The sequence below is a fragment of the Hyla sarda genome, chromosome 12 (assembly GCF_029499605.1).
Source record: "Hyla sarda isolate aHylSar1 chromosome 12, aHylSar1.hap1, whole genome shotgun sequence".
Taxonomy (NCBI): Eukaryota; Metazoa; Chordata; class Amphibia; order Anura; family Hylidae; genus Hyla; species Hyla sarda.
Genome location: NC_079200.1, coordinates 15,600,563 through 15,620,848, shown reverse-complemented (window position 1 = coordinate 15,620,848; position 20,286 = coordinate 15,600,563). Strand labels below are relative to the sequence as shown.

The 20,286-nt window shown below is 45.5% G+C and overlaps 1 protein-coding gene across 1 annotated transcript in view; it reads right to left on the bottom strand.

Moving 5' to 3' along the window:
- DHX8 (DEAH-box helicase 8) overlaps positions 1-19,815 on the bottom strand; it is a 78,058-nt gene extending 58,243 nt beyond the window's left edge. The window contains exons 1-5 of the mRNA XM_056547900.1: positions 19,660-19,815; positions 17,983-18,142; positions 12,786-12,871; positions 5,267-5,339; positions 4,961-5,046 (exon numbers count right to left, since the gene is read on the bottom strand). Of these exons, the coding sequence (XP_056403875.1) occupies positions 4,961-5,046; positions 5,267-5,339; positions 12,786-12,871; positions 17,983-18,085 (348 nt within the window). The 5' untranslated portion in view covers positions 18,086-18,142; positions 19,660-19,815. The remainder of the gene's footprint in view (positions 1-4,960; positions 5,047-5,266; positions 5,340-12,785; positions 12,872-17,982; positions 18,143-19,659) is intronic.
- Between the last annotated feature and the right edge of the window lie 471 nt (positions 19,816-20,286).

Genomic DNA, 20,286 nt, shown 5'->3' with positions numbered 1-20,286 from the left:
AGGTAAGACCTAACAGCCTGAACCACATCCAGTTTGTGGAGTAAATGCTCCTTAGAATGAAAGGGAGCGGCAAAAGGACAGAAGAACAACGTCCTCATTGAGATGAAAGGCCGAAACTACCTTAGGCAAAAAGGAAGGATCTGGCCGGAAGACAACCTTGTCCTGGTGAGCACCAGAAATGGAGACTGGCAGGAGAGAGCTGCCAATTCAGACACTCTCCGAATGGAGGTGATAACAACAAGAAACGCCACTTTCCAAGAAAGAAGGCGCAGGGACAACTCCCTAAGGGGTTCCAACGGTTCACCTTGGAGGACCCCCAGAACCAGATTCAAGTCCCAAGGGGGGGAAGGACCGATAAGGAGGGGCAGCATGCGCCACTCCTTGAAGGAAGGTCCGGACATGAGAATTAGAAGCCAGAGGATGCTGGAAAAGAATAGAAAGGGCCGAAACCTGGCCCTTAAGGGAACTGAGAGACAACCCCTGTTACAATCCTGACTGTAAGGAGGAGAGAAAACGGGGGACAGAAAAAGCAACAGGAGACAAGACCTGAGCTTCACACTAACGAAAATAAGACCGCCAGGTACGGTGGTAAATTTTCGCCAAGGAGGGCTCGTGACCTCCTAGCATGGTGCGAATGACTTGGGAAGAGAAACCACGGGCTCCCAAAACCACGGTCTCAACCGCCGAGCCGTCAAATGCAGCGAATGTAAATTGGGGTGGCAAAGAGGACCCTGACATAGCAGGTCCGAATGAAGTGGAAGGCGCAGTGGAGTGTCGTCCAGGAGCCTGACCACGTCGGCGTACCACGACCTTCGAGGCCAATCTGGAGCTACCAGTATGGCGGGAACGTCCTCCGCTTTGAGCTTCCTCAGAACCCTGGGAAGAAGCGGAAGGGGGGGGGGGGGGGGACAGATAGGACAGAGCAAACCCCGCCAAAGGAATCACTAGGGCGTCCACGGCTAGAGCCAGGGGTCTCGGAACTTAGACACGAATGGAAGGATCTTTCGATTGTGCCGACACGAAGAGGTCCACGTCTGGAATGCCCCAGAGGTCGCAGATCTGCAGGAAGACCTCTGGATGTAGGGACCACTCGCCGGGGTCGGCTGAGGACCGGCTGAGGAAGTCCACTTCCCAGTTAGGCACACCCGGAAAGTGAATTGCCGAAATGGCTGGAACCTTGTTTTCCGCCCAGATGAGAATCTTTGTTACCTAGGCCATGGCTGCCGAGCAGCGAGAGCCGCCTTGCCGATTTATGTACGCTACGGCCGTGGCGTTGTCTGACTGGACGCGGACAGGGTGGGACTGAAGCAGGGACTCCCAATGAAGAAGACAAAGAAGAATCGCCCTCAGGTCCAAGCTGTTTATCAGAAGAAGGGCTTCCTGGGGAGACCAGAGGCCTTGAACCATCCAGTCCCTGAACACACTGCCCTAGCCCGACAGACTGGCATCCGTTGTAACTATCTGCCAGTGGAGGGGAAGAATGATCGCCCCTGAAGAAGAAGGGGGGAGCGGAGCCACCAGTAGCAGAGACTGACTGATCCGACAAGGGAGAGTAATCTTGCGACCGAGAGAGAGAGGAGATCTGTCCCATCGAGAGAGAATCGCCAGTTGAAGGGGACGGTAATGAAACTGGGCAAAGGCTACGGCTTCCATGGCCGCTACCATCCGACCCAAGACTTCCATGCAATTGCGGATGGAAACTGGGCCCGAAGAGAGCGGACTCCTGACAGAAGTGTCAGACATTTGTCCGGCGGAAGGCAAATCTGGGCAGAGGCCGTGTTGAATTGAAGTCCCAAGAAGATCAGAGACTGGGCGAGAGAGAGGACAGACTTGTCCCGGTTGACCATCCACCCGAAACGATTCAGGCTCTGGAGAGTGAGATCTCCATTCTCTAGAGTCTGGATTCTGGTGGGAACCTTGATGAGAAGGTCGTCCAGGTAAGGATCACTGAGACTCCTCTCAACCGCAACAGGGTATCACTGGCGCAAGGATATTGGTAAAGACCCGAGGAGCCGAGGCCAGACCAAAGGAGAGGGCTATGAATAAAAAATGCCCCTCCAAAACCGCATAGCGGAGGTACCGTTGATGGCCGGGAAATATTGGAGGTAGGCATCCTTGATGACCACCGAAGAAAGAAACTCCCCTTGTTCCATGGATGCCACTACCAAACGGAGAGATTCTATTCGGAAGTGGCGAAGATGACGCTTGAGACGCTTGAGGTCCAGAATTGGTCGCACAGAACCGCCTTCTTTGGGGACCACAAAAAGATTGGAATAGAAACCCCGAAAACATTCCCCTGGAGGAACGGGGACAATACTCCCTGAGCAGGGATTGGAGGGCCTCCCGAAACTGCTTCACCAGAGAAGGAGACCGGGGGGCTCAGGACGTCTGAATGTGTGTGGTCCAGATGTCTCGAAAAAGTAAGAGACGACCTCCCACCCGAGAAAAATCTGCGGGTGGGGGCTTCACCTCATGCGGAAGTGGGATTGCGATTGCCCGATGGGCCGCAAAACGGCCGGAACGGTTGGTGTCCGACTTCTAAGATAGACGCGCCTGGAACGAGGGAGCCTTCTTGTCCCGCGAAGGTGCCTGCTCAGACCCTTATTGGGGCCAAAGGTCCGAAAGGACAGGAAGGAAGGGGACTTCCTCTGGGAAGTAAAGCGAAGTAAAGCGAAGTAAAGCGCCCACATCTACCTGAAGACTCAATGTAAGAGTCAGAAGAAGCACCCCTAGTAAGCTTGTGAGAGCGTGAGGCAGACACTACGTCACGAGAGGCCTCACCCACCGAAAGGGAGACTTGAGTCAAGACAGCCATATACTGGGATAGGAAGAACCAAGGCTGGAGGGGTGGCCGAATCCACCGGAACTGTAACATCCAGGGGAGCTAGGGGGTCTGGGGGAGCAGTCAGAGCCAGAGGGTTCAGCAGAACCAGGCATTTTTGAAATTACATCTCATACAGACAAAATAGTAGACTAACAGTCCAGTTGTCTGTTTAGAGGGAGGAACAGATGTGTCCCCTGTGGCAGTAAAGTTTTAACCCCAACACTATAACACTCTGTCCCTGCTGTGAGGAAACTCCGCTCTATGTAGACAGAGAGGAGAACAGACTAGCCAATAGCCGGAGAGGGGCGTTCCTGGAGCAGGTGCACTATCTTGATTGGCCCCTGCCACCTGCATCGCGCGCACAGCGCTGAGTGGAGGTCGATTCGCGCCTCCAGTAAGCTCCGGCGGCTCTGTGGGCGGAGCTATAAGCCCCGGCCGCCGAAATGCCGGAGAAGAGAACAATAATGCCGCCCGCTCCTTGCCCCGAGCGCACGCCGTCCGCATATGCGCTCCCGGGCAAGACTGATATGCGCCGGCAGCAGTCTGCTGCTGAAGTGAAAGTAAGTCGGCGCTTCATGCGCCCGTACAGTACAAGCGCCGCGGCTGTCAGACGCATAGTAAAAGACACACACGAGTGCTCAGTAACACACACACACACACACGAGTGCATAGAAAAACATTTTTGTTTAATAGAAAACTAAGCCATTCCTTCCCAATATGCCACTGCTCTCCCCAGAATAATAAAGATTAAGCCCCCAGCACAGGCCAGCCCCATTAGAACCTGAAAGGTGGGCCCAAAACTGAGGGTCTCCAGAGGTTGCGAGTCAGCACCTAAGGGAGAAAGGTAAATACTCACCTCAGTCAGAAGAACTTACCTAATGGAGTCTTCAGTCAGCTTTAGTTATCTGCATCACGCCGAGCTACCACGTGGGAGCGAGGCGAGCAGGGAATAGGGGGACCCGGACCCATGAGGTACAACCCCAGGCGCTGACCGTTGGCGAGAGGGGGTGAACAGCGCATATACGTAATGTCTGTGCCCCCTCAATCGCAATGGAGAAACAGTGAGCCGCAGTTCCTGAGTCCATACCTGAAAACATGAAAAAAAAAGGAATAAAAAACTAACATTCCCTAACTAGGAAAATAATAAAACATAAGACCTGGTCTGGAGAAATCCAGACCATGTCCACCTCCTTCAGACACTAAGCTTAAACTGATTACCTCAGGGCCTGGAGGCGGGTATATTCTGCTGGGAGAAGCCAACTTCTTTGTTGCCATAGTGTCATACCTCCTAAAGACAGCAGCATACACCCACGGTCTGTGTCCACCAATGGAGCCGATAGAGAAATATAATTTATTAGCTATACAGAGCAGTTTCCCCCCTTTGCTTGTCACTTACATGCATGAAGTGAGGGAATAACATCATCCAGCCATCCACTCTGTCTCTGTCCAAATCCCTCACTGAAAGCAGCCCCCACCCTCCGGAAAGACACAGACCCAGCCCAGCACTGATGAGGCATTCTCTATTTAGTGCTACGAACTGGGAAGTGTCTGCAGCCTCAGCCAATCAGACACTGAACCTTTCTCTACTGTTCAAATCAGGAGGGTGGATGCTGGCAGAGAAGAGATGCAATGATTGCTGGTAGATGTAGGCAAGGTTAGAGAAGGATGGAGGTTTATATACACACACTACACCGGCAGTGCTATTGGAGGATCCAGTCAGCTGATTGGATCAGTAGGATCATAAACTACACAGGCAGTAAATTGAAAAAAGTTCCTCTTATATAAATATATAAATGAGGGTGGTAGAAGATAGAATAAAGGGCTGGCCTTACTCCCCAGAAGCCGTGTCATTCTTCTGCATAGGGCGCGTCCGGTACTGAACGGCGTCAGTAGAGCAGAAAGCCAAACCTGCCACACAGAAGGGGGGTCCTGATCCTAATTACCATTAGAATTGCATTAGAGGAGAATATTCCAACCAGTGCACCTCCAGCTGTTGAAAAACTACAACTCCCAGCATTCCCGGACAGCCTTCGGTTGCGAGTTGTAGTTTTGAAAAAGCTTTAGGCAAGCTGCTTTGGAAAGATTGTATTAGAGAATAAACAATATGTGGAAATGCAGGAAAGCATCAGTAGTTACCCGAACAGTGGGGTTGTCTGGTCTGCAAAGTGCTGGAAATAAGTCCTTCAACTTCTCCTTTTCAGATTTGGGCTTCATGTTGGCATCTATTAAAAAATTAAATAAAGAAATACATTTTTAAATATTTAATTTTAAAATTCCAAAATTCAATTGGCTTCTATTAAAAAAGAAATATAGAATTTTAAAATATTTAACCAAACACAGTAAAATTAAAAGAAAACACAAGCGTGGCAAACAAATCCTGCAGTATCCACAACAATCTATAAGGAGGTACATAGGGACGTACAGAGGGAAGACCACACAAACCTTGACTCATCGATTGCTTTGCCGGGGGCCTCATGGTCTGGATCAAACGCAGTAGATTACTTATGAGGGAATCCTATAGAGAAGTGAACAGAATTGTGAATATTCAATGCAAAATTACATTGGAAGAGATCACAGGATCGGGAGGGTTAATAAACAATGTGTGATTGTGTATTTGAAGATGCAGTCAATTTTAATTTTTGTGTTTTTGTTTTTTCCTCTTTGCCTCCTAAATGATATATATAAATTTGAGTAGCCGTATTAATCCATTGATGCAGATGCAAATCTATAAATGTTGCAGGATCTTGTAATATCTTTTTTTATTGTACTAACAGAATTTTGTAGAGAAGCTTTCGGAATTCCTCCTTTTATCAAGTCCAAAGCAAATCTAGGTTCACAAGCAGAAGACACAGGTTACAATCTCACAGATAACCCCTGCATATACAGTGACCCCTCGACCTACGATGGCCCCAACATACGATCATTTCAACATACGATGGCCTCTCAGAGGCAGCATCAACATACGATGCTTTTGTATGTCGGGGCCATCGCATAAACGGCTATCCTGCAGCGCAGACTGCTTCAGCTGCCACCGGATAGCCGTTTAGGGTGCCCCGTGTGGTCCGCTGACGATCACTTACCTGTCCTCGGAGCTCCGGAGCGTCCTCTTCGGGATCCCCTGCATTGTCGGCGCTCTCCATCATCAAGTCGCTGCGCACGCCGTCCCGTCATCCAATAGGAGCGGCGTGCGTAGCGACGTGATGGCGGGGACGGAGAGCGCGGATGTCTGGGAAGCAGAGGCCTTGCCGGAGCAGCGGGGACGTGGCGACAGCGATGGACGGCGACATCCCGGGCAGCGGTGACGGTCCGGAGCGGCAGGGACAGGTGAGTACAACTTCCTCTAACAGTGGTCTACAACCAGCGGACCTCCAGATGTTGCAAAACTACAACACCCAGCATGCCCGGACAGCCAACGGCTGTCCGGGCATGCTGGGTGTTGTAGTTTTGCAACATCTGGAGGTCCGAAGGTTGTAGACCACTGTCCTATACTTTACATTGCACGGATCCCTCAACATGCGATGGTTTCAACAAACGATGGTCCGTTTGGAACGGATTACCATCGTATGTTGAGGGACCACTGTATGTGAGATGTAACCTGTGTCTTCTGCTTGTGAGATTAGATTTTGCTTTGGACTTGATAAAGGGAGGAATTCCGAAAGCTTCTCCACAAAATTCTGTTTGTCCAATAAAGGTATTACAAGATACTGCAAAATTTTTTGATATATATATATATATATCATTTTTTTTTTTTACTTTTATTATAATATATCTATATCTATCTATCTATCTATCTATCTATCTATACACAGTGGTCCCTCAAGTTACAATATTAAAAGGAAAACTCCAGACCATGAAAATTGTCGCCCATACTGCCGGCAGTAAAAAAAAATAAAGATGTACTTACCTTCCTCCGCTCCCCCGGGGCCTCCGGTAACCGACTCCGGTCTCCGCCGCGATCCACTTCCTGGTTGCCGGTGGTCGGATGAATCAGCCAATCACCAGCCGCAGCGCAGTCCGACTCGGCCGGCCATAGGCTGAGCGGCAGTGTGAAAACACTTCAGGACACAAAATTCTTCACTACACCGGCACCTGCGGCCGGGGCCGAAAACGTCACACTGCCGCTCAGCCTATCGCCGGCCGAGTCGGACTGCGCTGCGGCTGGTGATTGGCTGATTCATCCGACCACCGGCAAGCAGGAAGTGGATTGCGGCGGAGACCGGAGCCGTTTACCGGAGGCCCTGGGGGGAGCGGAGGAAGGTATGTACATCTTTATTTTTTTTACTGCCGGCACTATGAAGAACAATTTTTATGGTCTGGAGTTCTCCTTTAATTGGTTCTAGGACGACCATTGTATGTTGAGACCATGACATTTTGGGGCTTCAGAACCAATTGCCACGTTTTCCAAAAGTCATCTAAAAATAGGAAAAAGTGAGGATTAAAAAAAAAAATAAGTAGATAACTAATAGAGATAAAGCAAATCCTTACATATAAAAGTAATAAAGATCTGCTGGGAGCTGTAATCACTGTCTATGTAGAGGACAGGAGCTTCTCCAGGGTCTGTACAGTACACAATGGGGGAGATTTATCAATACCTGTGCAGAGGAAAAGTTACCCATAGCAACCAATCAGATCGCTTCTTTCATTTTTAACAAGGCCTCTGCAAAATGAAAGAATCGATCTGATTGGTTGCTATGGGCAACGGTTTTGATAAATCTCCCCCCAATGTCCTAAAATGGTAAAATGGGGCCGTCCTCACCTGGTGTCCAAAGGAGCAGCTAACCAGGGCACAGGTAAAGAGTACAGAACATGTAATACCTCCCTATATTGTAGGGGGCGCTACCAGACACCAGTCAGTGCATACACTTCAGTAATACAGGTAAAGAGTACAGAACATGTAATACCTCCCTGTACTGTAGGAGGCGCTACCAGTCAGTGCATACACTTCAGTAATACAGGGGTTTTACCAGTGAATGCCCATTCTGATTGGCCGGTTCTTCCGGCCATTGACACATTTCACAGATCTGGACTGTCCGTACATTGCATGTTGAGTCTGGTTTCAAGTTACAATGGTCCAGACAAGACAGATGTATGTTGAGGCATTAATATATATATATATATATATATATATATATATATATATATAATCTATATATCCAGCAAAAAATGGCGCAGCACTCCAACGAAATTTCCAAAAAAAACGTGAGTTTATTCACCACATGTTACCAACAGCAACGTTTCAGCTCAACACTAGAGCCTTTTTCAAGCATAGTGACAATCATCAAGTAAGGGGTTTTTATACCCAATCACAAATCAATTCCAATATAAGGACTCAACAAAACAATTGACCGTGGTAAATATTTCTTCATACAACCTCACTGACTCACAACTGTCTTTATTATCAAAGGGTTTATCCTTTTGTCCTTTAGTTTTTCCGGATTGGTTTTCGGTGGAGTGTGATCTACAGGCTTTTTTTTAGGAGATTAAAGTTAAAAATATGGTTTAATACACGTGAGGATACTTCTCAGGGCACAGCCCGAAGCATGGAACACAAGGAACTGTGTCTAGACAATTTTGATCTATATATTAAAAGTAATTTCAATCCAGTGATAGTCTCACACCCACTAGAGACGTATATGGCCTTGGTTAGGCAAGATATTGAACAGCTTAAAACTACTTGTAAGACAGTTGATAATGTACCATATAATCTGACAGCACAAGAGAAAGGGGCATTAAGTGAGTTGATGCATAACCGCGACATCACCATAAAACCTGCGGATAAGGGTGGTGGGGTCGTGGTTATGGATACCACTTCCTACAGACAGGAAGTTTATAGACAGTTGAGTGATTTAGTCACATATCAGAGATTGGATAGGGATCCTAAACAAGAAATTATGAGTAAATTGGTGAGAGTTGTTGAACAGGCTTTTTTTGAACATGTGATTGATGAAAATTTGAGACAATTTTTAGTGATCTAAACCTATGATTTATGTCTTGCCCAAGATCCATAAATCATTGATTAATCCCCCCGGCAGGCCGATTGTATCTGGCCGAGGGGCGATCTTGAGCAATGCATCTATCTTTCTCGACAAGGTACTTCGACCATTTGTTTTTGAGTCCAAGTCATATATTCGTGACACAAGTGATTTCTTGCTTAAAATACGTGGGGTGACGGTATCTGAGGACACTATTTTGGTGTCCTTGGATATTGCCAGCCTCTACACATCTATCAGCCATGAGAGAGGTATGGCTGCTATTCAAAAGGTCTTGTCCACCTCGACTTACTCCATGGCGGCCCAGGACTTTTTGCTGCAACTTTTGTTACTTATTCTGACAAATAATTACTTTGTGTTTGAAGAAAAAATTTTTTTGCAGCGGGTCGGGACCGCCATGGGGTCTAATGTCGCGCCCACGTACGCTAATTTATTTGTAGCCACCATGGAGGAAGACGTCATCTATCCCTCCCCCAATTTTGAACATTGCGGGGGTTGGTGGCGTTTTATAGATGACGTCTTCCTCCTATGGAATGGCACAAATACAGAATTGGATGATTTTTTTGATTTTTTGAATAAAATTGATCCTAATATACAATTTACTATGACACTGTCTGTGGAAAACATCAGCTTTTTAGACGTAATGGTCTATAAACGGGGAAACTCTTTAAGTACCCAGTTATATACCAAACCTACAGATAAGAATACTTTGGTACATTATCGTAGTTGCCACCCTAGGCGTATGATCGAGTCCTTGCCCTACAGCCAAATGCTGAGGGCAAGGAGGGTGGTCGATGACGATAATTGTTTGACAATAACATTGGACAAAATGGCAGATGATTTCCGAATGCGTGGTTACCCTAATAGTGTTATTGAAGGACATAGAGAGATGGTTAAGACCATTGATAGAGAGATCACACTTAAAACGAAACCTAGAAAGTCAAATAAAAGGATTCCATTTACATCAGAATACTGTACACATAGTGGCTCTATTGCACACATATTGAACAAGTATTGGTATATTATGAAAAACAGTTACAATGACATTGAGGAATTTAAAGTTAATCCTTTAATGTCATATAAGAGAGGTCCAAGTTTGAGAGATAAATTGGTGAAGACACAGGTACAGACCATCAGTGATACAGGTCAGACTTACCTTACCAGTAGGAGATTGGGATCCTTCCCATGTCTGTCGTGTGTAAATTGCAGACAGATGGTGAAGGGTACCAATTTTGTTCATCCCAAGACTAAATATGAACATAAACTGAAGTATTTTTTGACATGTGATTCTACATGGGTTATTTATGTGTTAATTTGCCCATGTGATTTTTTATATGTGGGACAAACAACATGGAGTTTAAAGACTAGAATCAACAACCACAGATACAGCATTAGACGAAAAAAATTAGATCTGCCCGTTTCAAAGCATTTTAGTGACAAGGGTCATGGCGAGAAAGATCTCCGCTTTTTGGCTATTGACCATGTACCCATTCCTAAACGTGGGGGTGATAGATTATCTATATTACGTAAGAGAGAATTATGGTGGATTCATAGATTAAATACTCTGCGGCCTAATGGCTTAAATGTAGAATTCAATGCTGTATAGGGTTGTTGATTCTCCCATTTAACGGACCGAGTATTTAGATTTTCCTTGACGGATGCATAATATGTGACAATTGTCTATTTTAAGTTTTTGATTCTGTTTTGTATTTTTTTCAGATTGGTCTGGTGTGCCAAGTGGTTGAGAAGGGAGATGACTTGTACGCTCCAAAGCTTTTCTGGATATTGGCTGTAATTCTACACAACATTGAAATGAATAATAGATTAATGTATTAATGTAATATGATTTTAGTCACTGGCATTGGGGGCACAGCCTTAATTTGGATATTTTTCCTATAGGATTATTGATAGGGGGTGGGAATCATATATATAAAAAATTTTATAAATGTTATAAAATAATTTGGAGGTCACTAATTGGTCCATGACCGTCTCTTTAATATGGAGAAAGTTTATTTATTTTTAAAAAAAAATTTTTGAGTTTTTTCTGAGTTTTTTTTATGCTTTGGGAAATGAAGCCTATCCTGTGTGCACAGAATAGGGATGGGTATGTGATGCTAATGTCTGCTGGCGCTGCTGGAAAGCGAGCGCACTCTCATTTAGGCTGTAGTTGGTTGCAGTCCTGCTGAGATGTACGTATGTGACATCAGATGTGGTATTGCACCAGTGACGGTAGTGGGCACCTTCTTAACAGAGGGATGCAAACACGGTCCTACAAACCAGGGAGGTTTAGACACATATGCCCGGACCAGTACCACGTTAAAGGCAAGATCCCCATATTTATGTTTACATTTAATTTAATTTGTATTAATTGTTTGGTTTTATTGATATTTTTTCCTTTAAAATATTTTATTTTTATTATTTATATCAATCTTATTTGTTTTTTTTTATTTTTTATTTTTATATTTTTTATTTTTATTTTTTTATTGTTATTTTTATTATTTTTTTATTTTTCTTTATTTTTATATATATTTTTTATGTTCAACTTTATTTTGACATTTGTATACATTTTTTTGATTAATTTCATTACAACGTCCATATAATGAGAGACGGTGGTGCACATACTTGGAGACCCCCTATTAATGGTTATTAATGGTTGTGGATTTAGGTTTTTATTAAATACACTATGTTGATTACTACCGTAATCGTTGGCGTAAATAAAATATCACAGACAGCCTGTGCGCCCAGCCAGTGAATTGAAATCTTTTGTTTGATTTAGGTAGAGATAGCAACTTTAGTTGAGCACTAACTAATTACAAGCGTCATTAGTATCCAGACAATGAGTCACATGATGTAAACGTCTCCTTTATACAGTTTGGGAGAGATGCTGTTGCCAGTTGGCGTCAGCGGTTTCCTAAGAGACGAGTCATGTGACTACATGCTCACGTGACCGTGTCACGTGAATACGAGATTTGGCGCATGCGCAGGGCGCTTTGCCACAAGCCGACGGCGCCATGACAGCTACGGAGCATGTAAGTCTTCTCCCCACACACATGGCACAAATAAATATTTTTACAGGTGATATTGATGAATATTGAAGCTCAATTATATTGTAATATGAATTTTCAAGCGCTGTTTTTTAATATCTTGTTTGTATAAGCACTTTACACTTCATGTACTTATAAGTACTCTTAAATTAAAAATTGTATATGCACCTTATATTACACTGTATGTATGTAATTTGGATATTTTGCACTTTATTGATGTTTATTGATTATATTGGAATTGATTTGTGATTGGGTATAAAAACCCCTTACTTGATGATTGTCACTATGCTTGAAAAAGGCTCTAGTGTTGAGCTGAAACGTTGCTGTTGGTAACATGTGGTGAATAAACTCACGTTTTTTTTGGAAATTTCGTTGGAGTGCTGCGCCATTTTTTGCTGGATATCTTAAGGGGTCCCGATCAGACCTAGGATGCTTGGCACCCACATGCATTGTTTTGGAAGTGCTGCAACCACTCTGGTATTTATATATATATATATATATATATATATATATATATATATTTTTTTTTTTTTTTTTTTTTTTTTTTTATGGTCACACGGTCTCCAGCTATGCTGCAGTGGGTAGACTGCATTACTTCACAGCATCCCTTCCACCCCGCAGCATTGCCATGCCCCCTGGAGACCATGTGACTTATGACAGTGTCTCTGACTGAAGGGAATGCTGGGAAAGGTCAGAGACAACAGTAAAAATAAAAAGACTTGCACTACAGCACTTCTGTGTGCGGGGCCTGTACATAAAAACGAAACAAGGAGGTAATAGAAGTGTTATTACTTGGTATCATGGGCTCAAAAGGATGAAGTGTAAAAAATAAAAATTCCTGAATACCCCTTTAGTAGTCGCTGACTGACAAAGCTGGGAAAGGAGGAAGAATATACTTGGCAGATAAAAGAACAGAAGAAAACTTACCGTGAATTCTGCGCCATTTTTCTCTAGAGAAGATTTGAACGAGTCGAATGTGAAGGATTTTTCAGCGAGATCGATGACAAATTCAGCTGCAAGAAAAAAAACATTTGTTTCGTATTATTAGCGAACTATAAGTTCATGTTTAGAATATAATAGTATAACTGTTTCCCTACCAGGGCGCCTCCAGCTGTTGCAAAACTACAACTCTCAGTATGCCCGGACAGCCTTCGGCTGTCCGGGCATGCTGAGAGTTGTAGTTTTGCAACAGCTGGAGTCACCCTGGTTGGAAAACACTGCTATATATGTAAGACAAGAGGATGGTAGCAGGAAAATCAGGGTCATCTGACAAAGGGGTCTTCCAGTAAAAAAAAAAAAAAAACATTTGTTTTTCCATATCACCTGGCTCCAGAAAGTTAAACAGATTTGTACATCTTAATCCTTCCAGTACTTAGCTGCTGAAGTTGAGTTGTTCTTTCCAGTCTGACCACAGTGCTCTCTGCTGACACCTGTCTGTCTGTCTCAGGAACTGTCCAGAACAGGATAGATTTGCTATAGGAATTTGCTCCTACTCTGGACAGTTCCTGAGACAGACAGAGGTGTCAGCAGAGAGCAATGTGGTCAGACGGAAAATAATAACTCAACTTTAGCAGCTGATAAGTACTGGAAGGATTAAGATTTTTTTTTTTTTTTTTTTTTTTTAAATAGAAGTCATTTAAAAATCTATTTAAGTTTCTGGAGCCAGTTGATATGGGAATACCTTTTTAGTACAAAGAAAGCAGGGGAAGCTCCCCACCATAGGAGTAGTAGTTCAAGTAATGTGGAGAATGTCTTCAGAAGCATTAGGGAAGGGGTTAATTCACACGTATTTACTTTTTTCTTGTTTAAACACGTTTTTAGCCCACATTAGGAGACTAACATGAAATCTTTAGATTGCATACACTAAACAATGCTGTGCCATAGCACAGCACTTATCAGTGTTATCAGTGCTCCATTATTCTAGCCTGCCATGGCTTCCTGGAGCGCCAATCGTTTTGGCCGATATTATCGGCCGATATTATCGGCCGATATTCACGATTTTGGACGTTATCGGCAATTACCGGTAATTGCCGATAATGCCCCGCCCCCAGGCCAGAGACCGCCGCCCCATTGCCTCCCCCATCCCCGGTTTTATAATTACCTGTTTCCGGGTTCTGGGGTCCGCACTACTTCTGGCTCCTGCTGCGTTCTGCGTTACGCTGTGCGCAATGACGAGTGACGTCCTCAATGAGACGTCACCGTCAGTGCGCACAGTGACAGCTCAGGACGCCGCTGGAGCCAGAAGTAGCGCGGACCCCGGGAACAGGTAATTATAAAACCGGGGATGGGGGAGCAATGGGGCAGTGGTGGTGGTTGGACTAAGGACCGGCAAGGGGAGAGAAGCGGGCGGCGGCGGTCTCTGGCCAGAGAATGGGTGGGAGGCAGCGGCGTTGGTTGGACTCGGGAGGGGAGTTTCGTGCTGAAATAGCCGATAACATACCAATATTCCGGTATAAGTTATCGGCTATCGGCCTTAAAGTCCACAGATTATCGGTATCGGCCCGGTTGATTATATATATATTAGGGATCGACCAATATCGCTTTTTTAGGGCCGATACTGATAATCGGTGGAGATTAGGGCCGATAGCCAATAACTTATACCAATATTCCGGTATAAGTTATCGGCTATTTATCCCCCGCGACACCGCTGCAGATCATTGATTTAATGTGGGCGCTTTAAATCAATGCACTGCAGTGGCTTTTGCGGTGCCATAGACCGCCGCCGCCATCCGCTTCTCTCCCCCTACCTGTCAGGGGGTCCGAGTCCTATCACCACCGCACCCCCTACCGCCACGGCCCCATTGCCTCCCCCATCCTCTGTTTTATAATTACCTGTTCCCGGGGTCCACTCTACATCTGGCTCCGGTGGCGTCCTCCTGACCTGTCACTGTGCGCACTGACGGTGACTTCGCACACGTCACTCGTCATTGCGCACAGCGTAACACAGGACGCAGCAGGAGCCAGAAGTAGCGTGGGCCCCGGGAACAGGTAATTATAATGGGGGAGGCAATGGGGCCGTGGTGGTGCGATGCGGCGGGTCGGAGGGGCGGTCGCAGTGCGGCGGGTCGGGGGGCTGTCGCGGTGCGGTGGGGGCGGGGCATGATCGGCTTATCAGCAAGGTAATTGCCGATACCGATAACGCCCAAAATCGTGATTATCGGCCAAACCGATAATCGGTCGATCCCTTATATATAATATATATATATATATATATATATATATATAAAGCTTCAAAGCCACCACACACCTGGATATGTTCCCTGTAAATTATCCTGCCAGATATGCATGGCTCCTGTGGTCTTTTCTGGCTGCTTGATATTCTTTGCCCTCCTTCCCTCCCCTTGACTCATAGATACTACATTTCCCAGGAATCATTGCAGAGCTGCTCTCTCTCCGAGAGCAGCCCCCACCTTCCTTCTCTGAGCAGCAGAGAAAAGTTCAGTGAGTGATTGGCCGAGACCACACACACCTCCCAGCACTCACCACAAGGGAGAATGGGTCATCAGTGCAGGGAAGAAACCATGTGGTTTGTGTCTCTCAAGAGGGTGGGGGCTGCTTTCAGAAAGGGGCTTTGACAGAGAGAGAGAAGATGGCTGGATTATTTATTTTCCTCACTCCCTGTGACAACTGAAAGAGTGGAAACTGTTCTATATAGCTAATGAATGAAATAAGTTAGTGAATGGAAAAGGATGGTCTATGGGTTTAGTTCCCTGGAGTACCCCTTTAAGGGGTTAATCCATGTAAAGAGTGAACACATATATAACTATACACAGTGATGTAAAATCTAAATTAAAACATCGGAGCGTTTCGATCTATTAATAGATCTTAAATCACAGAGTACACAAAACAGCTAAACATGACACGTTTTATAGCCACAAACATAGACTGAATGTCTAAAAGGGCAACACCCACATTACGTAAGCCCGGAACCTCATGGAAAACCAGTACGGAACAATAATTATATTAATTACACACAGCGATAAAAGTGCACCAATACAATTATTGAGAAGTTCTTATTGGAATTATTACTTATTTTTTTCCCCCTTTACCCGTCTCAGTTTTTTTATGTACAGTGGTTCCTCAACATACGATGGTAATCCGTTCCAAATGGACCATCGTTTGTTGAGCTGAGCGAACTTACAGTAAATTCGATTCGTCATGAACTTCTCGGCTCGGCAGTTGATGACTTTTCCTGCATAAATTAGTTCAGCTTTCCGGTGCTCCGGTGGGCTGGAAAAGGTGGATACAGTCCTAAGGAAGAGTCTCCTAGGACTGTATCCACCTTTTCCAGCCCACGGGAGCATCAGAAAGCTGAATTTATGCAGGAAAAGTCATCAACTGCTGAGCCGAGAAGTTCATGACGAATCGAATTTACTGTAAGTTCGCTCATCTCTAGTTGAAATCATCGCATGTTGAGGGATCCGTGCAATGTAAAGTATAGGACAGTGGTCTACAACCTGCGGACCTCCAGATGTTGCAAAACTACAACACCCAGCATGCCCGGACAGCCGTTGGCTGTCCGGGCATGCTGGGTGGTGTTGTTTTGCAACATCTGGAGGTCCGCAGGTTGTAAACCACTGTTAGAGGAAGTTGTACTCACCTGTCCCCGCCGCTCCGGACCGTCACCACTCGTCACCGCTGCCCTTGATGTCGCCGCGTCCCCGAATTGTCCCCGACGCTCCGTCAAGGCCTCTGCTTCCCCGACATCCTCGCTGCCATCACATCGCTACGCACGCCGCTCCTATTGGATGACGGGACGGCGTGAACAGCGACGTGATGGCGACGATGGAGAGCGCTGACGATGCAGGGGATCCAGAAGAGGACGCGCCGGAGCCCCGAGGACAGGTAAGTGATCGTCAGCGGACCACACGGGGCACCGTAAACGGTTATCCGGTGGCAGCTGAAGCAGTCTGCGCTGCCGGATAGCCGTTTATGCGATGGCCCCGACATACAAAAGCATCGTATGTTGATGCTGCCTCTGAGAGGCCATCGTATGTTGAAATGATCGTATGTCGGGGCCATCGTAGGTCGGGGGGGGGAGGGGTCACTGTATTTTCTAATGTGTTACAAGTTTCGCCGCTGAAATGGATCCGACGAAAAAACAAACGTGTTCATTCTTCCGGCGGAACTACGTGCAGACTGCAGTTATCGTCAAGAATATTGGCCAGTGCCCTACGAGCAGAGTTTGTCCCCCCCCCCTAACTGATCACCACCCGAGCAACATGTATGTGGGGGTCCGATGGTTTGAATGCCCGCTGGTGGTCCTCTAGCCTGAGGCAATGCGCTGATCAGTAGATCACCAATCACACTGAATATTACTACGCAATAACCCAAGTATTATTCAGTGTTAACCATTTAATGATTGTTATTAACCCCTTTTTACTTTTTAATAGCATCAATCATTTCACCACAAAATCTGCGGTAAAAATAAAAGTCATTTTATTACTTTTGGGGGCTTCCGTTTCTACGCAGTGCACTTTTCTGTAATAATGAACCCTTATCTTTATTCTGTAGGGCCATACATTTCAAATGATACATTATAAAGGTTTTATTTTGTTTTACTTTTTGTATGAAAATTACTATGTTTAAAATTGTCCTCTTCTGACCCCTGTAACTTATTTTTCTCTGATCACAGTCCTATAGAGACGGTGCACACCGGAGACTCTCTGATCACAGTCCTATAGACACGGTGCACACCGGAGACTCCCTGATCACAGTCCTATAGACACGGTGCACATCGGAGACTCCCTGATCACAGTCCTATAGACACGGTGCACATCGGAGACTCCCTGATCACAGTCCTATAGACACGGTGCACACCGGAGACTCTCTGATCACAGTCCTATAGACACGGTGCACATCGGAGACTCTCTGATCACAGTCCTATAGACACGGTGCACATCGGAGACTCCCTGATCACAGTCCTATAGACACGGTGCACATCGGAGACTCCCTGATCACAGTCCTATAGACACGGTGCACATCGGAGACTCCCTGATCACAGTCCTATAGACACGCTGCACATCGGAGACTCCCTGATCACAGTCCTATAGACACGGTGCACATCAGAGACTCCCTGATCACAGTCACTTCCCCACTGAGGGAGAATGATTTCATGTCTCACCTAGGTCTTTGTCATTGATCCCCAGATGGTTATCCAGCTCTGTGCAAACCTTGGAAACCAAGGACAAGTATTCAAGTTTCCTCAGCTCTTCCAGGTCCGCCATGATGGCTGCTCACAGAGGACGGTCACGTGACTGTACAATAAATGGAACCGGTGCGATCTGAAAAGAAAAAATACAAGTGAATCTGTAATTAAACAATCCTGACCAGACATCACACACAGTCCTCACTATATACATCACACACACACAGTCCTCACCATATACATCACACACAGTCCTCACCATATACATCACGCACAGTCCTCACCATATACATCACGCACAGTCCTCACCATATACATCACGCACAGTCCTCACCATATACATCACACACAGTCCTCACCATATACATCACACACAGTCCTCACTATATACATCACACACAGTCCTCACTATATACATCACACACAGTCCTCACTATATACATCACACACAGTCCTCACTATATACATCACACACACAGTCCTCACTATATACATCACACACACAGTCCTCACTATATACATCACACACAGTCCTCACTATATACATCACACACAGTCCTCACTATATACATCACACACAGTCCTCACTATATACATCACACACAGTCCTCACTATATACATCACACACAGTCCTCACTATATACATCACACACAGTCCTCACTATATACATCACACACAGTCCTCACTATATACACACACACAGTCCTCACTATATACACACACACAGTCCTCACTATATACACACACACAGTCCTCACTATATACACACAGTCCTCACTATATACACACACAGTCCTCACTATATACACACAGTCCTCACTATATACACACAGTCCTCACTATATACATCACACACAGTCCTCACTATATACATCACACACAGTCCTCACTATATACATCACACACAGTCCTTTACTATATACATCACACACAGTCCTCACCATATACATCACACACAGTCCTTACTATATACATCACACACACAGTCCTCACCATATACATCACACACAGTCCTCACCATATACATCACACACAGTCCTCACCATATACATCACACACAGTCCTCACCATATACATCACACACAGTCCTCACCATATACATCACACACAGTCCTCACCATATACATCACACACAGTCCTCACCATATACATCACACACAGTCCTCACTATATACATCACACACACAGTCCTCACTATATACATCACACACAGTCCTCACTATATACATCACACACACTCCTCACTATATACATCACACACAGTCCTCACTATATACATCACACACAGTCCTCACTATATACATCACACACACACAGTCCTCACTATATACATCACACACACACAGTCCTCACCATATACATCACACACACACAGTCCTCACCATATACATCACACACACACAGTCCTCACTATATACATCACACACACACAGTCCTCACTATATACATCACACACACACAGTCCTCACTATATACATCACACACACACAGTCCTCACTATATACATCACACACACACAGTCCTCACTATATACATCACACACACACAGTCCTCACCATATACATCACACACACACAGTCCTCACTATATACATCACACACACACAGTCCTCACCATATACATCACACACAGGCCGCCGTCTCCCTCATACCTCCGGTGCGGTTTGTATTGTTCTCCGCTTCACGACGTCTCCCACCTCAGATGACATCCATTACACAGCGCCCCCGATACGTCATTCCGTACACACGATACCGACATTAACCCTCTTCCGCCACCTAGAACATGGCAAACACCACTTCCTGTTAGCCGCGTTGCGTCACTTCCGTCCACATTGAACAGATTCCGCTCCTTACTATTTACAAAATGAGTTACAGCGCCATCTGTTGGCAGCAATTGGTTTGCCCAGAAAGTACCGCAGATGTATTATTTTCTGGACCAGACCTTATGCTGCCACCAGAGGGCGCTGTAACTCACTTTGTAAGTAGAGTTCGTCAATATCAAAACTTGCGCAGAGGAAAAATTGACCAGCTGCTCATAGCAACCAATCAGATCACTTCTTTCTTTTTTGAAAAGGCCTCTGAAAAATGAAAGAAGCGATCTGATTGGTTTCTATGGGCAACTCTGCTCAGGTTTTTTTTTTTTGGAGTACACTGTTATGGGGTATCTAGGGCTGGTACACACTGTTATGGGGTATCTAGGGCTGGTACACACTGTTATGGGGTATCTAGGGCTGGTGCACACTGTTATGGGGTATCTAGGGCTGGTACACACTGTTATG